This window comes from Mus musculus, chromosome 16 (assembly GCF_000001635.26).
Source record: "Mus musculus strain C57BL/6J chromosome 16, GRCm38.p6 C57BL/6J".
NCBI lineage: Eukaryota > Metazoa > Chordata > Mammalia > Rodentia > Muridae > Mus > Mus musculus.
This window is the reverse complement of record NC_000082.6, coordinates 33,821,914-33,840,494: the sequence shown is the minus strand read 5'-3', so window position 1 is coordinate 33,840,494 and position 18,581 is coordinate 33,821,914. Positions and strand designations below refer to the sequence as shown.

At 48.0% G+C, this 18,581-nt stretch overlaps 1 protein-coding gene and 1 pseudogene across 2 annotated transcripts in view; one reads left to right on the top strand and one right to left on the bottom strand.

Annotated features, from left to right (window-relative positions):
• Itgb5 (integrin beta 5) overlaps nucleotides 1-10,830 on the bottom strand; it is a 119,674-nt gene extending 108,844 nt beyond the window's left edge. For both annotated transcript variants that reach the window (NM_001145884.1, NM_010580.2), the window contains exon 1: nucleotides 10,465-10,830. In NM_001145884.1, the coding sequence (NP_001139356.1) occupies nucleotides 10,465-10,534 (70 nt within the window). In that variant the 5' untranslated portion in view covers nucleotides 10,535-10,830. The remainder of the gene's footprint in view (nucleotides 1-10,464) is intronic.
• A 4,755-nt stretch (nucleotides 10,831-15,585) lies between these two features.
• On the top strand, nucleotides 15,586-16,637 carry Gm34967 (annotated as a pseudogene).
• The last annotated feature ends 1,944 nt before the right edge of the window (nucleotides 16,638-18,581 follow it).

The following is an 18,581-nucleotide window of genomic DNA, read 5'->3' as shown; positions in this document are numbered from 1 at the left end:
AATCTTCACATTTATGGTCAACAGATTCTCAGCACTGGTGCTAACAGCCACAATAAAAGCTTAGTCCCTTCAGTAGGCAGTGTTGTCAGTGGCCGCCCACGGGCAACCCTTGACTCACCCACATGCAAAAGGCAACTCAAGATGGATTACAGACTCAGTGCTCGGATGTCGCTCAGGCCAGTGCTTGTCTGGCATGCAGCAAGCTCTGGGCTCCATCAGTACCTCATACACATCTGTAAACCCAGCGCTGGGGAAGAGGAAGCAGGGAGGTTCAAAGGTCAAGGACATCCTCATCTACACAGCAAGTTCAAGGCTAGCCTGGACTACCTAAGACCCTATCTCAAGGGTACGAACAGATGACCCCAAAGTTAAGAAAGTATATACTGCTATGCCTAGGATCCTCTCTGCTTCCCAGAACCCAGGTTGGGCAGCTCACAATCACCTGTAACTCTGGCTCTAAGGAGGCATATGCCTTTAAGCCCAACATTTGGGAGGCAGACTCAGGATAGATAGTGAAAACCCGCCTCATTTTTTAAATTATATTTTATTTTTCTTTTAAAGCAGTTTTTTATTAGATATTTTCTTTATTTACATTTCAAATGCTATCCCAAAAGTTTCCTATACCCTCCCCCCTCATTTTTTTCTTTAAAATTAGTCTATAAATGTAATGAAATGTTAAGCTTTTAATAATGAAATCCAGTCATTGGTGACAAGAAAAATCTGGAGGATATTATTTTTGGGGTTCTCAAGAGAGGGTCTCTCTGTATAGTCATAACTGTCCTAGAACTCACTGTGTAGATGAAGCTGGCCTCGAACTCACAGAGATCCACCTGCCTCTGCCTCTCGAGTGCTAGGACTATAGGCATGTGCCACCACTGCCCAGTGTAATAAAAGAAATAAGCCAGGCACAGAAGGACAGAGCCTTGTTAGCCACATGCTGCAAGCTCGTGGAATCTAAAACTCAATCTTACAGAAGCAGAGAATTTGGTAGTGGCTGAGGGAGGACGGGGGGGGGGGGGGGGGGGGCAGAGGACACCCAGTGCCCAGGTACAGGTAAGTGGTGGAGAGATGAAAGAGAAAGGTGTGTGCACAGTGAAGAGAGGGGGAACTGGAGACTCGAGGGTAAAGACGAGCCTGATGTAGTAGCCTGTTCAGCCACCCGAGGCCACGGTGAGGCCCTGTGCTGACACCGAGGACCATGTCTGGGTCCATGGCCCTGTGGCAGTGGGGTCTGTGTTGGTGTCTCTGGCCCATCTTATCACCAGGCCACTTAGGACCCTGCTGATGCCTGAGGGCTGGCCCTGGGGGTGTAAGGAGAGTGAAAGCTGGCCTGCTCTTTGCTTTGGCCCTCGGGTGAGCAGGGTCCTTGCCAGGGTAGTGCTGGAGAGCTGGCCCCAACGGTGTGAGAGAAGGAGAGCCACCACCCAGGCCACCACCCAGACCCAGATCCAGGGCTTTGAGTTGGTCCGGTCCAACTTCGAACCCATCTATGAGTCTATGAACGTCTGGAGCATGTGAAGGGGCCAGTCCTGCAGATCCAAAGCTGCAGGCTCTCCATGACTCAGGACAACAACAGGCTATCCAAGAGGAGTCCCAGTGAGGACCCAGTATTGATGGTATAGCAGAAGCCGGAGGCCTCAAACCAGACCATGGAACATTTGCAAGTAAAGATGTTTGGGCAAAAGGGTACAGTGTGATACACTGCGACACACTACAGCTTCCACAGAGAGCTAGGGTTTTTTTGTTTGTTTTGTTTTGTTTTTTTGTTGCAAGGGTGGATGGCAGAGATGGAGGAATGGGGAGATGAGTGGGATTGGGGTGATGTGACATTCACAAAGAATCAATAAATATGTTTTTAAAAATGATAGATGGGATGAACACATTCTATAGACCTGCTGTGCTGCATGACTACAGGCAAAATAATACGCTGTATGCTTGAAAACTCATGAGAAAGACCTTTTCCTGTTTTAGTATTTTTTTTAATGTGTTATGAGTGTTTGCACCACACGTGTGAAGTGCTGGTAGAAGCCAGAAGAGGGCGTCGGGTTCCCTGGAACTGGAGGAACAGATGTGTAGGTGCTGGGAACCAATCCCGAGTCCTTGATAAGAGTAGCAAGTGACCTTAACCAGTGAGCCATCTCTCCAGTCCTGAGAAAGTCAGTCATAAGCACTCTACACACATACACACACACACACACACACACACACACACACACACGCACGCACGTGCTACTTCATCCTCTGGCTAGGACCCACATTGGCAGGACGAGCCACAGGGGCCTAGCCATTCTGAGCCCACTGGCAGAGCCTCCTTTCTACTTTGGTCTAGCTTTTTGGTTTTTGTTTTTTAGACAAAATCTCATGCAACTCAATCTGGCTTTGAACACCTGACCGTCCGCTTCAGCCTCCGAAATGCTGAGAGTACAGGCACGCACATGACAGCATGCCCCGCTTCCTTTCCAGTTTTAAAGCAGAGACTTCCAAATACCTAAGTCCTTGGGAACAGATGTGTGTGCTGAAAAAAAAAAAAGTCTAGACCAAATCCCATCTGAGAGAAGGAAAAGCCAAATCTAAAACAAAAGTTGCTTTTCTCCGCCCCTGCACACACACACCCAACCTCATCACACACAAACTCAAGCCTGCCTGGCTTTTTTCTTTTTTTTTAAAGAAAATAAAAGAAAAAATATATATACAAAAGTAGCTTGGCAATGCAATAGAACTTGGGAGCCTGTGAGCTGAGGGTGTTTTCAGGCAAGGTAATTAAGCTGCCACACTGTTCACTTAAAACAGAAGTAAAGCTGAGAAGGAGACTGGGAACAAGGACCCCTGTTGACCGGAAGCAGGTCCACGAGGGTTTCATGAAGGCTGTGGTATGATGGGCTCCACACACAGCTTCTGGAGGAGATTGCTGACAACCCCGAGGTCTGATTGAGTCCCCAGTCACCAGCACTTCCTGATTGCCTGAGCCCCAGGAGTCCAGGCTGAGGAAGGACCCAGGGCCTGGTTGTACAAACTCTTTCCTGACCTAGGCTAGAGAGTCCACAGGCTCATGGTCTACCTCCTCCAAGAACCAGGACTACAGTAAGGGCTCAGTGACACAAGGGACACCTGGTCTGACAACAGTCAAAAAGCCAGCAGGGTATGGTGACTCATGCCTGCAATCCCAGCACTCTGGAGGCGGAGCCAGGAGTGGTACCTAGGCCAGCCTCAGCTACAGTGTCTGTCTAAAACAAACAAACAAAAAAAACCCCAAAACCCATACTGTACAGTCATAAAAGCATCAAGCGACTCTGCATTACTAGTTATTTCTACTAATATTCCATATTCACACTCGATAATGGATTATATTTACGACATTCAACTGCCCTAAAACTAAGGCTGCCCTTGGGGACAGATCCAGATTCCAGACACTCTTCATTGCCTCATCGCTGAGCTCTGGACTGGGCTGCAGCCCACACTACAGGTGCTGCTTCTGGGAGCTTGAGGAATGTCTAGCAAGAAGCCCCAAACCCCAAAACATAGGCTGTGTGCCATGCACCTCCAGTGCAAGTCACCTCCCTTGGCATCTCTGCTCTCCACCTATTAATATTTCAGAGTTTGGACTTGGCTGCATGAGTCACTGGCACCACTAAGCAGTCTGAAAGGGAAGGAAGAAGAAACACACAGAACGCCAAGAAGACAGAGTTCACCTATGTCGCAATATTGTGTCTAGGTCACAGAGATAAGTGCCACTGGCCCAGCCAGCAGCCACATGGCTTCTTGGTTGTTGTCTGCAGACATGCCCCAGCACAGTTTCATCTCTCTAACTTCAAGTCTTGTCCAGGGGTTTATTACAAAATATGATCTAAAGATATGCTCTGCTTCCGAAAGTCATTGACTCAGCTCCTCTCTCATCATACGCAGACAGTCTATGACCGGCCTAGCATTCATCCCACTGTGTGAAGTGCGTTTCCTAACCCAATCCTTCCTCCCTGACCCCTCCAGAGTCAGTAGCTCAAGGCAGCCCCCTGGCCTTAAGTTTCTGCAGGACCCTCTAGATCCCCTTGCTCTAGGCGGCCACTCTCACTTCTGCCTACCCTGAACATCCAAAGTCAGGTAACTATTACTGAAGGAGACAGCCAGCAGTTGTAACTACCTGATCTAAATCATTCCATGGGATAGCAGAAGCGGGTAAAAGCAGGTACCAAATTAGAATGAGTCTACAACTTGAAGGTAGCGAGGCACCCTGGGTGGGGGGGCTTCTCCCCACAACTGAACTATGACCCACACATTTCCAGGAACTACACAGTCACATCTAAAGATGGTACTCCAAAACTAAAGTATGCCCTAGGAAGGTTCTCCCTCAATCAGGGCCATCTTAAGATTGCCTTTCAGAACGTCAGACATCTACCAAACACCTACAATACCATAAGCTTTAAAGATACGACTTACATTTTTTTTGATTGATTGATTGATTGATTGATTGATTTGTTGATGTGTCATAGACCTGGATGATCTCACACTCACTATGTAGCTAAGGCTGGACTTGAATTGCTGATACTAGGAGTACTAGTACATTGTACCTCTCAAGGTGGTGGTGTTCCATTGTTGAAACAGCAATGCATACAATGAGATACTATGCAGCTATAAAAACAGAATGGACACCCCAATATGAAGTTTACCCCAATGTTTAGCTGAGTTAAAAATAAAAAGCAAGTTGCATTAGCATATCTAATGCTGCTTTTGAATGAAAATGGAGGACAGGTCACTGTCACAGAGAAACACTGATGTATAAAGGTTGTACGGAGACCAATTATGGAGGACAGGGGCCATTGGGGGAATAGCCTGGCCTAAATGGGTGCTAAGAAAAGACAGGAGGAGTCTCTCTCCATAACCTGCTTATACATTCAAAAAATTATGTAAGGTGCTCACAGGTACATGAAGAAAACCCAGCCCTGGGAGGCAGAGACAGGCGGCTAGCCAGCTAAGTCAGAGACCCAGTCTCACTATGAAGGAAGTTAAACAGCAGGCAGTAGAAGATACCCAGCATCCTCCTCAGACCTGTCTACATGTGTGCTCATCAGCTGCACACAGAGATACACACACACACAATGTTCACACACGTGTGCATGCATACATCAAAAATTTTTAAAGAAGAAAAGATGTTTCTGATAGTTATTTTAATGATGTGTGGGTCTATGTGTGGTGCCCACACATGCTGGTGCCCTCAGAGGCTAGGGACATCAGATCCCTTGGAGCTGAAGTTACAAGTAGTTGTGAGCCACCTCACAACTGTTAGGAATCAAATTAGGATCCTCTGCAAGAGCAGCATGTGCTCTTAACCCCGGAGCCAGCTCAACTGAGGCAGTCGAAGGCTGGGAGGTAGCTAACTGGGATAGTGCTAGATTCAAGAGGCCCTGGCTTAGGACCCAGCACTGTGTAAATGAAGCGGTTAGCACCCAGGAGGTAGAGGCAGAGGGATGAGCTCTGGACCTAAGGCTCACAGAGAGCTTGAATGAGTTTCTGTCTCAAAAGAGAAAGGAAAAAAGGAGGCAACCAGTTACCCCTCGAATCCTCCTCCCCAAACATAAGATTCCACTCAAGAGGGAAAAAAAAAAATCAATGTCTATAAAACAGGGGCAGTGTCTGTAGAACTGAACAGAACTCTAAACTGTCAAAAGCAACTAAAGCAACCGAGCCATCCCAGCCAAGAGGCACCCAAGAGAGCATGACAGTAATGTGGCACCCCAACGGATCCCCCAACAGGAAAGGGTTAAAAACTCAGGAAGTCTGAGCGGTGTGAACCTTGCCTGGTTAATCAGTGTGTCAGTATGGTTCATCCACCTCGACAACCACACCACACTAACTAACTAACTAACTAACTAAAGTAAGATGCTGATAACAGGGAAACTGGGTGTGAAGATCTAAAACTTCCAGATTCTTTGAGGTTTTAAAGCTATGGGAAGAAAAGGTCAATTGAGTACGAAAAACAAACAAACAAACAAACAAAAGACGTTGAGCACATCGCCCAGCCTCCCCAGAGCACACAGTTCAGAGATTGAAGCAACCGGCTTTTATCAGGGATTCCGGCTCCACGAATCTTGACACCTTGCAATGTGGTTGCCCGGCCCCCAGAACGATTCCTCCTAAAAGCAGCTGCCCATACAGGCCCTGACTTCAAAGTGAGGCCTCGGAGGGGGAGGGGCGGCTGAAAGAAAAGAAAACAAGGTGGGACGGTAGTAGGGTAAAACATCGAGGAGGGAAACCAAGAAAGAGGCTACTAGGGACCAGGAGGCTGCTTTGGATGAGAGCGGCTGGGGTCCCTGGCTTGTGCGGGAGTCACCACGTCAAGGCCCGTTAGCAGATACCTAGACAACAGTCCAGACAGACAGCACACCGCCCGCAGGACAATGCGAGGTGGTGAGGGATCAGGGAAGAAGGGCCCGAGGCCACCGGACTTCCAGCAGAACCGGAAGCCTGGTAGGCTCTAGGCAGCTCGATGTGATCAGAGTTGTTCTGACCGGATTACTTTTGAGTGAGGGAGGAGAATAACTAAAGGGACCTGGCTCTACCAGGAACACATCTGAACAACTCTGGCAAAGCTGCTGAAGGGACCAAGTGAAGCTGGCCTCACGCTGCAGGGCTCCGCCTACTGGGTGAGTCAGCCCAAAGCCCTAAGGCCGTGGGGCCAGAGTCTTCCCCCAGCCGACCAAACCCTGCACCCAATCAAAGCAAAATCAAATGGGGGCCTGTGACCCTTTAAAGCAGTGGTTCTCAACCTTCCTAATGCTGCGCCCCTTTAATTCAGCTCCTCATGTTGTGGTGACCCCCCCAACCATAAAATTATTTTTATTGCTACCTCATAAATATAATTTTGCTACTGTTATGAATCGTGATGTAAATACCTGTGTCTTTCAAAGCGCTTGACCAGCCAACTGAAAACACCCGAGGGACCCCCCCCCAGGCCCCCCAGCACACACCCTCTGAAAGCCACCTCATCATTTAAGAACTGCGTAACTACCCCCACATTGCTGATAAAAAAACAAAAACAAAAACAAAAAACCCCACAAACCTCCCAGAATATTTCCATGACCGAGCTGAAAAAGAAAAAGTTGTTACTGGGGCAGGCAGGCACAAGGGGCGATTTGCCAAACTACTTAGATATTTTAATTCTTCGTTGCCTCAGTAGCTAAATAAGCATGGAGAACAAGCGGGGGAGGAATACTAATTAGGACTAATTAGACCCTGCCCTCTTCTGCCTCGTTCTCCTCCGTGAAAAGCCCCCACTGACTAAGGCGGGGGAAGTTAAAATGTAAATCCCAGAAGGTAAACAGTAGCCTATGAACCAAGGCCACCCTTTGCATTTCGGCGTCTGGACCTGGTTACCTAAAGGGAGCTGCAAACCCAGCCAAATTCCAGCAGCCCCAGCCCCAGCCCCACCCCCATCCCGCATCAGCCTACAGCCACGGTGGGCCAGGGACGGGGTGAGGAGGCCCGGGGCTGCCAATTCGAATTCTCTAAATCAACAAAGGGCTCTTGGTATTCGGAGCATACTAATTTGCGGGGCACTCACTAAAAGAACATTTGATTGCTTATAAAATAATAAGCGACAGCAGCAAACATGAGTCCAGCCATGCAGCTGGAGCGAGACCAGACTCCTCCCTCTGTTTTAGAACGGAAGTGGGTATGGGGAGGCCTCCCCAGCGCAGCCCTTCCCTGGTTTGAGGAGAGGAGCTTGTGTGTCAGGTTCTAGCCTGGAATAATTAAAGAGATGACGGCTGGTGGGGCTAAGGGTGGAGCAACACTACAATGGCTTATTTACAATAAGCCCCTCAAACTTAGGGCCTGTTCCTTGCTGGGTTCATTGACAAGTCTAGGAACCCCCATATGGGCACCATACTTCACACTACGATTTCTTTCCTAAGGTAACTTTTATTTTCCTTTCAAACTATGTTCCCGTTAGCAAGTGAGAAATGAACTGGAGAAGGGTCTTGTCATCTTTCAAGACCGAAAGAGGAGGGGGTGGAGGGGACAAGAGGAGAAGGAAAATGAAGGTAACTCAGCCACACTGGGAAGCTAAGTCAAATTACCCAAACGAGCCACTCCTTCTGATCTTGCAAAGCACCTAGCACCCTGAGAAGGAGGCGGCCTAGTCCGGAGGCTGGAAACAGGTTTATTCCATTTTACTGACTTTAGGGGCTGGCAGCAGCAGCAAGGGGTGGTAAAAGACAAGCCTGTGACCACAGCACAGTGGACAGAACTAACTCTGAAGACCCTGAAAGCAAACCACTCAGGCTCCAAAATAGGGTACAAAAGATGAAACAGCCCTGGGCCTAGGCTGGCCACTCCCACCCTGAGACAAGAGAAAACACTAAATGGCCCTCCTCGGGAATGAACAGTCTGTTCGGAGGCACCGGAACTTTCAAAAAGGAGAAATCACATGCAGATAAAAAAAAAAAAAAAAAACTAATGAGGGCCGGTCGTGGTGGCGCACGCCTTTAATCCCAGCACTCGGGAGGCAGAGGCAGGCAGATTTCTGAGTTCGAGACCAGCCTGGTCTACAAAGTGAGGTCCAGGACAGCCAGGGCTATATAGAGAAACCCTGTCTTGAAAAACAAAAACAAAAACCCTAATGATTCTAATAATATGAAGGACACCTGAGGGATGGGGCACTCCTTTAATGCCAAAGTGTGGGAGGGACAGGTAAAGGGATCTCTGGAAATTCAAGGCCAACTGGCCTACATAGTGAGTTACAGGCCAGATGGGGATATATTATTATTATTATTATTATTATTATTATTATTATTATTATTATTATACCCAGCCATAGAACCATTGACAGTAGCTGGGAGGGAAGTTTTCTCTAAGAGTGTAGCCCTTCCTAAGTAGAGAAGGCTCAAATCAAGGACCGCACCATTGTGCTTTTTTTTTTTAATATGGACAGAGTTGGGGTCATAGGGAAGGGAGATGGATCTGGGAAGAGTCAGGGGAGGGGACATAAGTAAGATAAAAACAGGTTTTTGGGAAACTCAACTAATAAGGATTAAAATTTTTGCAATGGGAAATGTTGGAGTTTTCATTCGAATCAGAGGGCTAATCGGAAAGAAACTAGAGCCATCCCAAAGTTGAATTTCGAAGACTGCTAACAGAAAAAAGAAAGAAAGAAAGAAAGAAAGAAAGAAAGAAAGAAAGAAAGAAACTAAGGTAAGGTTGCTGAGTGTTTATTCTGACAAAAATGTTAAAAACACCATCACACACACACAAGATAAAGTTTTAGTTTGGTTATAAAGAATATAACTTCAAACTAAAACTCTGTCCTAAAGAAGTGAGGTCAGTCGACAAGGATATATTCCAGAGGATGGTGATTCAAGCTACATCTCTTTGCGTTTCCCTGGGGACTCTTTGGAACACGAAAGATGTGGACACTGGTTGCCAGATTTGAGGGAGGGGTGGGTGGGACCCACTGATCTACTTATTTTCCCAGAAAAGCAGCCTTGCTACGCTATTAAGTTTGTACTGGGGCCTCAGCGACATTTTTTGGTTTCCTCAACTCCCTCCTTGCTCTCAGATGGAAACCTCAACCTCCTTCATGTAAATGAGACGGGTAGGGGTAACAGAGTTCTCCCCTCAAGCAGCCAGGCAACCACTGGGCTCAGAGAGGCAAACAAGTACCTCGGGCTTGAAAGTGAATAGCGCACTCTTAATCAATACACAATTACTTCCGACAGGAAGAGGAAAGTTCGGAAACTCCTCTTTGAGTGGGTAGGTTTGGAAGAGGTAGGAGCGTCAACTATCATTCTTCCTATAGGGATTTTTTTTTTTAAGACAGGGTCTCATTGTGTAGCATGCTAGGGTTAAAGGCGTGTGCCACCACTGTCCGGTCCCTAAACTTAATTGCCACTCCCAAGTCTGAAAACTGAACGCAGGTAGCTGGGGGCTCCCGCATCAGCGCCAGGGTGCATCCGGCTAAGGTAGCGCCAGCAGCCCCTCCGCAGTCCGGACACAGTGTTTGTGAATCACAGTACCGAACAGTATCAGATGGCGGTGTACCAGGTGGGGCAGCGACTTCGGACTTACAGAGAGTAATGACAACTTTCAATTTAGAGCAAACTTCGAAAGTTGCATTATCCACAGACCTCCGGGATGACTCGGTCGCCACACTTTGGCCCCCACATCACTCCCCGCGGGCCACAAGGGCCGCTTTGTGCAGGCGAGCGAAGAGCTAGGGCCCCAGCACCGGGCCCGGAGGCTTCCCCTCCCAAGTCCCCAGCGCCCTCGGGCTCCGCCACCAGACGCACACTGTTTACACAGGAAGGGAAGGCTCCTCCTCAGCCCGGGAGGGAACCCGCCAGCGCACGCAGATCTGATGCCCGCGCCTCGCCGACCCTTCTGGGAGCGCCCTGGGGTGCACTGCACCCTCGGCTCCCGCAAGCGGCCGCGGGCGAGCAAAAGTTGAGGAGCGCGCGGCGGGGCGGCGCGGCTTACCTGCGAGGCGCGGAACGAGCGCGCAGAGCCCGAGCAGACAGGCGTAGAGGGTCGCGGGCACCCGCGGCATGATGCGCGCCGCTCGGCTGGGGCGCTCGGCGGGGGCGGAGCGGGGCCGAGGCCGGGGACCGCAGCCGCATGCCGGGCGCTGCGCTCCGGCTCACGGCGCCCGCGGCCGGGCTGGTCCGCGCCCGGCCGCCACCATCCTCCTCGCTGGCCCGCTGGGACGCTCGGAGTTGTCGCTGCTCCGGACGCACCCTCGCCGAGTCCCCCGCGCGTCTACTCTCGGAGACCCTTCCCTTTTTCCTCGGCCGCCAGCCCCCACTCTTCTCTGCTTTCTCCTCCCCCCTCTCCTGCGGGCCGCCACTCGGTCAGTTTACGGCTAGGCGGGACGGGGCGGGGCGAGCTCGGGCCGGACCAGCTCCGCCCTGCACCGGGACCCGCCAGCACGCCTAGATCCTGGGTTGCCCAGGTGGCTGTCACAGCTGACCCACTTGTGGGGATCGGGTGTTCGAAACTTCTAGTTAGGGTCTCCCTCCCCGGTCTTGGAGTTGGGAGGGGGCGGGGCGCGCTCCATTAGGCCTGCAGAGATTACTTGGGCCAAAGCAATCTCAGTTTTGACTTCAGGATCGTGGGGCAGTTACGGCTTGGATCTGTCAGGCCATTTCGTCATGCCACAAGCGCATGCCAGGCCAGGCCTCGCCCGAGAATATTCAATCCAGACGCCACGCTTGGGATGGGCAGGGGAGGACACGTGGAACGTGGAAGTTCAGGTGAAGCGGAGGGCACCCTGGTGAGCAGGCACTGTGATAAGTGCTAACATCCCTCCCGTTGTTTAGGTGAGCAAACTGAGCCACCAAGGGTTAATATACTGGAGGAAGCGACTGCTAGCTTTTTCCCTGAAATCCAGATTTAAGTAAGGCAGCCTAACCTTTGCCTATTAAGAACCAGCTGGAGCTGGGCATGGTGGCACACGACTTTACACGGCACTTGGGAGGCAGGGGCAGTCAGATTTCTGAGTTTGAGGCCAGCCTGGTCTACAGAGTGAGTTCCAGGACAGCCAGGGCTACACAGAGAAACCCTGCCTCGAAAAAACCAAAAGAAAAAATAAATAAATAAAAGAAGAAGAAAAAGAAGGAGGAGGAGGAAGAGGAAGAGGAAGAAGAAGAAGAAGAAGCAGCAGAAGCAGCAGCAGCAGCAGCTAGAAGGTCAGGACTTGGCGGTGTAGGTGCAAAAACCTACCTAAGGCGTTTGAATCTTAAAAACTTTGTTGTGTCCACCTTTCAAACTCTTAACTGGGTGGCACTGACAGGAGCCAGTTTGTAGTGTGTGCATAGGGAAAAGTGAACCAATCCAGAGCAAACTTCAAAGTTCATCCTTGGACCATATGCAAATTCGTACTCTGTCCTACATTGCTTTGTTATGACTTAAAAGTCATATTTGGCCGGGTGTGGTGGTGCACGCCTTTAATCCCAGCACTCAGGAGGCAGAGGCAGGCAGATTTCTGAGTTCGAGGCCGGCCTGGTCTACAGAGTGAGTTCCAGGACAGCTAGGGCTACACAGAGAAACCCTGTCTCGAAAAAAAATCATGTTTGCTGCTAACCATTATCCAGTAGAATTCATGCTGCATGCCAAGCGTGGTGGCGCACTCGGGAGGTAAAGGCAGGCAGATTTCTGAGTTCGAGGCCAGCCTGGTCTACAAAGTGAGTTCTAGGACAGTCAGGGCTATCTATACAGAGAAACCCTGCCTCAAAAAACCAAAAGAAAAAAAAAAAAAAAAAAGAATTCATGCTGCAGAAACAGCCCAGGTAGATCTTGGAATTACCTGGCCCTTAGGGCAATAGCCTTGGGGCTATGCTTATCCCAGCTTAGAGGTGGCTACTACATTATGGGAGCTGATCAAAGAGTTTGAACTGGAGTGTTGCTTGGTCTGGCAGGAAAGTGTAGGATGAGCTAGAAGGTGAAATACTGCTTTAAGTACAATGGTGGCTTTCCTATGCCATGCATTCTTTGAGTTCAGGGCCCATAGTATCCCATCTTCTCTGCACTCAAAATGAGCACTTTGTAGCGGCTGAAATATCCTACTTTGTCCCACATCTGGCACGGACCACCATTTATCTAAATTGCACCTGGAAAGTGCTGTGATCCAACTTGCCCTAATTCTTACCAGACCCCTTCTGTCTTATCTGGTGGTTCTCTGGGTCCCCAGCCTGCCCAGACCTGCTGTAAGCAGTCCTGAGCAATCTAAGCTGCATTAAAGCTGGTTTGTTGATGCCTTTTCTAATTCAGAATTTCTGCTTTGTGGTTTGTGTCCCCCTCCCAAGAGTCCTTCATCTAAGTGCTCACAGATAAAAAGTGTCAGTTACACGTGATGATCTATTTGATCTTAAAATGAAACGGACCTGGGTACGAGGGCACACCTTTAATCCCAGCGCTAGGGAGCAGATCTATAAATTTGAGGCTAGGGGGTATACATAATGAATTCCAAGACAACCAGAGCTATGCAGAGAGAACCTGTCTCAAAATCAGGAGAAAACAAAACAAAGGAATGGAATTCTGACACTTACTACAAAATTAAAAACACCCTGTGTGACATGAAATAGACCCAAGGGAACAAATATTATATAATTCTCTCCCTCTGTCTCTCTCTCTCTCTCTCTCTCCCTCTCTCTCTCCCTCCCCCTCTCTCTCTGTGTGTCTGTGTGTGTGTGTGGGATGTGTGTGGGTGCTCTTATCCAGCCCAAGCTGGCCTTGAACTCTCTGTAGCTGAAGACGATGCCATTGAATTCTTGATTCTCTTGCCTGTACCTCCTGAGTGTTAAGATTCCAGATTCCAGGGGTGTGCTGTCATGCCCAGACATTCTACTGTGTAACATGTCTAGAACCAAAAGTGTGATAGAAGGAGGTAAAACAGATGTTACCACAGGCTGACAGGCTGGTGGGAGGAGAGAAGGGGATTTTATTTCTGAGTACAGAGTTTCAAGTTGGAATAATGGGAAAGTTCTAGAAATGGATAGTATTATTGGCACAGAATGGTCCTCTTAAAATGGCCACAATGGTAAATTTTACATTATGTGTTTTTTACCATTAGTTAGGGGGTTGGTGGCGAAAATAAATGGTCTCTCTTCTAGATGATCACGGTTCACATGGCAGCTCACACCTGTCTGAGGTTCTGACAGCCTCTTGAACTCTATAGACATTTGCATGCATACCACACAGGGACATACATGACAACAAAATACCCTTACACTAGAATAAAAATAAGCTAATGTCTCTCTCTCTCTCTCTCTCTCTCTCTCTCTCTCTCTCTCTCCTTCCTTTGGAACAAACAAAGGAGTGGGAATAAAGGGCTGGAGAGATGGCCCAGTGGTTAAGGCCGCGTGCTGCTCTTGCAGAGGATCCAGGTTTGGTTCCCATCACCGACACGGCAGTTAGCAACTGTAACTCAGTACCAGGGAATCCAACATCCTCTTCTGACCTCCACAGGCCCGACATGTATGTGGTGCACAGATATATATGCAGGCGAAACACCAACACATATTGAAAGTTAGCTCTCCAAAGCACACACCCAAAAAAAGATCTTTTTGGACTGGAAAGATGGCTCAGTGGTTAAGAGCACTGACTATTCTTCTGAAAGTCCTGAGTTCAAATCCCTGCAAGCACAGGGTGGCTCACAACCACTGGTAATGAGAACGTACACTCTCTTCTGGTGTGTCTGAAGACAGCAACAGTGTACTTATCTATAATAATAAATACATCTTTGGGCCGGAGTGAGTGGGGGCTGACCAGAGCGCGTGGGGTTGGCCAGCAAGCAGAAGTCCTAAAATTTAATTCCCAACAACCACATGAAGGCCCACAACCATCTGTATAGCTACAGTGCACTCATATACAAGAAATAAATAAATAAATATTTTTAAGAAGAAAGAAAATATTTATTTTATTTATTTAATTTATGTATGTGACTCCACTGTCACTGTCTTCAGACACATCAGAAGAGGGCATCAGATCCCATTACAGATGGTTGTGACCCACCGTATGGTTGCTGGGAATTGACCCTCTGGAAAAGCAGTCAGTGGTCTTAACCCGCTGAGCCATCTCTCCAGCCCCCCTTTTGTTATTTAATTGTCAACAGGCCTTTAACCTAGAGGAAATCTCAGCTGGAGTTTTTATCCAATCTCCCTTGTCCAATCCAACAAAGCAGTCAAAATAGTCATAATTTTTATTTCTCTAGATTTTTTTCTCACAGTGCCTGAAGGGTGCAGACTATTTTCCAGTTACTTCAATAAAAAAGGTAAAATAAATGGAAACAAATATACAGAGAAAGGGAGAAAGCTGATGTCATGTGTCTGTGGGTATTAGGAGGGTTTGAGCCCAGAGCCTCAGGCATGCCAAGTAAGCTCCTCTCCCTGTAGGTATACCAGTATCCTTAGTCTCATGGCCGTCTTGAGTAAGTAGCTGAATCAGTAGACTGACCTTCCACCACTCTCAGAGAACCTCAAAGGATCGGGCCCCCTCAAGCCTTTACTGTGTGAACTCATACAACTCAACAAGTTCAAACATTTATTCATTAGACCCTGGGGCTCAGAGACCTGAGGATAAATAGCAGTGTCAAGGTCCCCTCAGTCCAAGACCCCAATCTTACTGTCTCATAGCGGCCTCCCCTTTGAATGGGATTTCTGATCTTTTGTGAGACTGTGACAACGTCCACATAACTGGAGTCCCTTTGGAGCTGGAGAGACAGATGGCCCAGTGAATTAGTGCTTGCTGCTCTTAGAGAAGACTGTGGTTGCATTCTGGCCCTGTTGATGAAGAGCTCCTAACCACCTGTAACACTAGCTGCAGGGGATCCCACACCTGCAGCCATGCACACATAAATAAATAAATAAATAAATAAATAAATAAATAAATAAATAAATAAATTTTTTTTTTTTTTTTTTTTTTTTTTTTGGTTTTTCGAGACAGGGTTTCTCTGTATAGCCCTGGCTGTCCTGGAGCTCACTTTGTAGACCAGGCTGGCCTCGAACTCAGAAATCCGCCTGCCTCTGCCTCCCGAGTGCTGGGATTAAAGGCGTGCGCCACCATGCCCGGCTAATAAATAAAATTTTATATTAGCAAAGGATTCCCTAGGGCTTTGTCTTTGACCACTAGTGAAGCTTCTAAGTCATGTGACTCAGGGCAAGCCAGGCCTTTTGGGATTGATGGCCCTCCCATTACAGCAGTTCTTGAGGCATTCATTCCTAAACCACAATTGAATCTTTATTTTGAGAGAACACAATGCCTTTCAACACTTGGCCACGGGCAGTAAGCTAAGGGAGAGGAGGGGCTCCCACCTCAGGACTAAGCCTTCCAAGGCACTGCCAGGCCTGACCAGACAGCTAAGAGCTTCTCTCTCAAGATCCTCTGTGCTTTCCCCTCCTGGACAGAAGCAGAAGGTGAGACTCCGAATCACAGCATGGAAGCTTTAGTAGAGCTGTGTCTCAAAAAGAACTAGAGGCCACATTATTTAAAAATGCAGGTGGGTCCATTGTCCAGACGTCTGCTTGTAATCATTCTGTAAGCTTAGGTTAATAACAGGAAAAAAAAATGTCCTTGAAAAATGGCAGATGCTCCACAATGGAATTGAAATGTGAATAGTTTAGAGGGTGATTGTATGCCACTAAGAAAATGGACGTGGAGATCAGCGGCAGGATGGAGGAACTGGAGCCATGAGGACGGGGTCCTAAGACCCAGATCAATAGTAAAATGTAACCATGCATGACCGGAAGGCAGTGATCAAAAATGCAGGTATGTTAGAAGAGATGCAACAGGACTCGGCGGAGTGTGCTACTTAGGCATTTGAGAAGTACAACACCGAAAAGGATATTTCGGCCCATACCAAGGAGGAGTTTGACAAAAAGCACAACCCCACCTGGCACTGCATGAAACCGAACACTTCATCCACTTCTACCTGGGTCAGGTGGCCATTCTTCTGTTCAAATCTGGTTAAAAGCATGGACTGTGCCAAATACCCAGAGATCCATCCAAAAACGGGGACTGCATCCTAAATTCCAAGTACCAGAGACTGAATCTTTAGCCTTGCTAAGAGAACACCTTGTTTGAATCCGTTGTGTTTTGTATGGGGCATCATTCTCTGTACGTGTCTGTGGTTAAAAAAGAATTCATAAAACAGCTTATTTACATTTGTAGTTATTTCTTGTCCATACTCTGAGCCCTTTTTTGCCCTTAGACCATTCCTTTAAAAATAAATCTGTTGAAGATATGGAAGAGGAGGAGGAGGAGGAGAAATGGAGGTGGGGAACCAGGGAGATGGCTTACCTGGTAGAGGCCTCATGCACAGGTCTAACGACCTGAGTTCAACCTCAGGATCTTCTAAGGTGGCAGGAAAGAACCGACTCCCTGTCCTCTGACCTCCACAACACCATAGCCATAGCTGTGTGTGCCATAGCACACAACACACATACGTGCACGTGCATTCAACCCTGTTTCAAAAATGACAAAAACCCCAAAGATGCCTTTTTTTTAAGCCTTGACTCTATTGATTTGCTTTTGTGTTCCAGGACGCTCTTTGCCCTAGCATGCTCTTTACATTCTGTGAATGTAAATACCACAGAGGACTTTTTGCATAGCAGAGACCTCAGATGGGATGGAGAGGCATGGCCTCTGAGAAGCCCCTTCCTGGCAAGGGCTTATGGAGGCATTGCTGTTTCAAGGAAAGAAGTTTCAAAGATCTTTCCATCACTATTAAGGAGCAGGACACCACCACTGGCCAGTGGGTGGAGGGACAGTATATCCAAGAGCTGGAAGGTCCCCACAGAGTGGACCTTCCTCAGTCAGACCTGAGATAATATGTAACAAGCAAGAACATTATAGTCAATTAAAATTTTTATTTTATTACTTTATGTGATTAAATATTTTGCCTGAATGTATGTATATGCATCATGCGCATGCCTGGCTCCTGTGGAGAGCAAAAGAGGGTATTGAATCCCCTGAAGTCAGAGTTATAGACAAGCCAAGACAAGATGCTGGGTCCTCTGTAAAGGGCAATCAGTGTCTCAGCCCCTGCGAAGCTCTCTAGTCCCGTTGTGGATGATTTTATATGCATAACTACCAGGGAGAGGATTGTGTGAAGTTTGAACATTAGTAATGGAAAAATTGTTCAGCTTTGGAACTAAAGGCTCATGAGCTCCGGGAATACAACCCGAAATTTCTCTACTGCGCCTGTCACCAAGGCACAAGAAATACAGAACCCTGTCCAGCTCAGAGGTGGGTCTCATATGTTACCCAGGTGGATAATTTTGACATTCATGATGCAGACTCTTAAGTCGGACTGCCTGGGTTCAGATCTTGGCCAGGCTTTTTAGTAGCTTTCTGACTTGCTCAAGTTATCTTCCTGCTCGCTTAGCATTAGTGACAATGCTGCCTAGTTCCTAACTACCCCGAGAAGCTAAGGAGGTTACACAACAGGAGCCGCTAAGATGTGTCCCTGGATCCTGGGAAGTGCCCTCTAATAGGCCGGCTGTTGCGGCTGCTTTTCATCTAGAAGCAACAGAGCTTTCTGGAACTGGCCAGGGCTGTGACTATGAGCTCAGGAAAAAGGATTCCCAGGCCTGTAGAATGACAGTTTGCCTGGTTTGCCTGAGCCTCTGCCCCTGATTGGAAGAGAGTAGGTCCCAGCAGTGAGGTGGAGACGCTATATTTGCTCCAGGCTCCCCCGGGCTCCTCTCTAACCTTGCTTTCTGTGTTGAGGGTTGTCAGCTGAGGCCAAGTCAGATAACCTGGACAACACTGAAAAGCCCCAGCAGCCCTTGCTCACCTCATAAAAACTGATGAAAAGCCCCAGCAGCCCTTGCTCACCTCATAAAAACTGATGAAAGACAGAAACTTCGCACTGGGAGCCTTTTGTTTTCTTAACTGAAGGATTTTTCCATGTAAATAACTTTATGTCTCTTTTTAAATTACCACTAAATGAAATAGTTTTTATTTATTTATTTATTTATTTATTTATTTTGGTTTTTTGAGACAGGGTTTCTCTGTATAGCCCTGGCTGTCCTGGGACTCACTTTGTAGACCAGGCTGGCCTTGAACTCAGAAATCTGCCTGCCTCTGCCTCCCGAGTG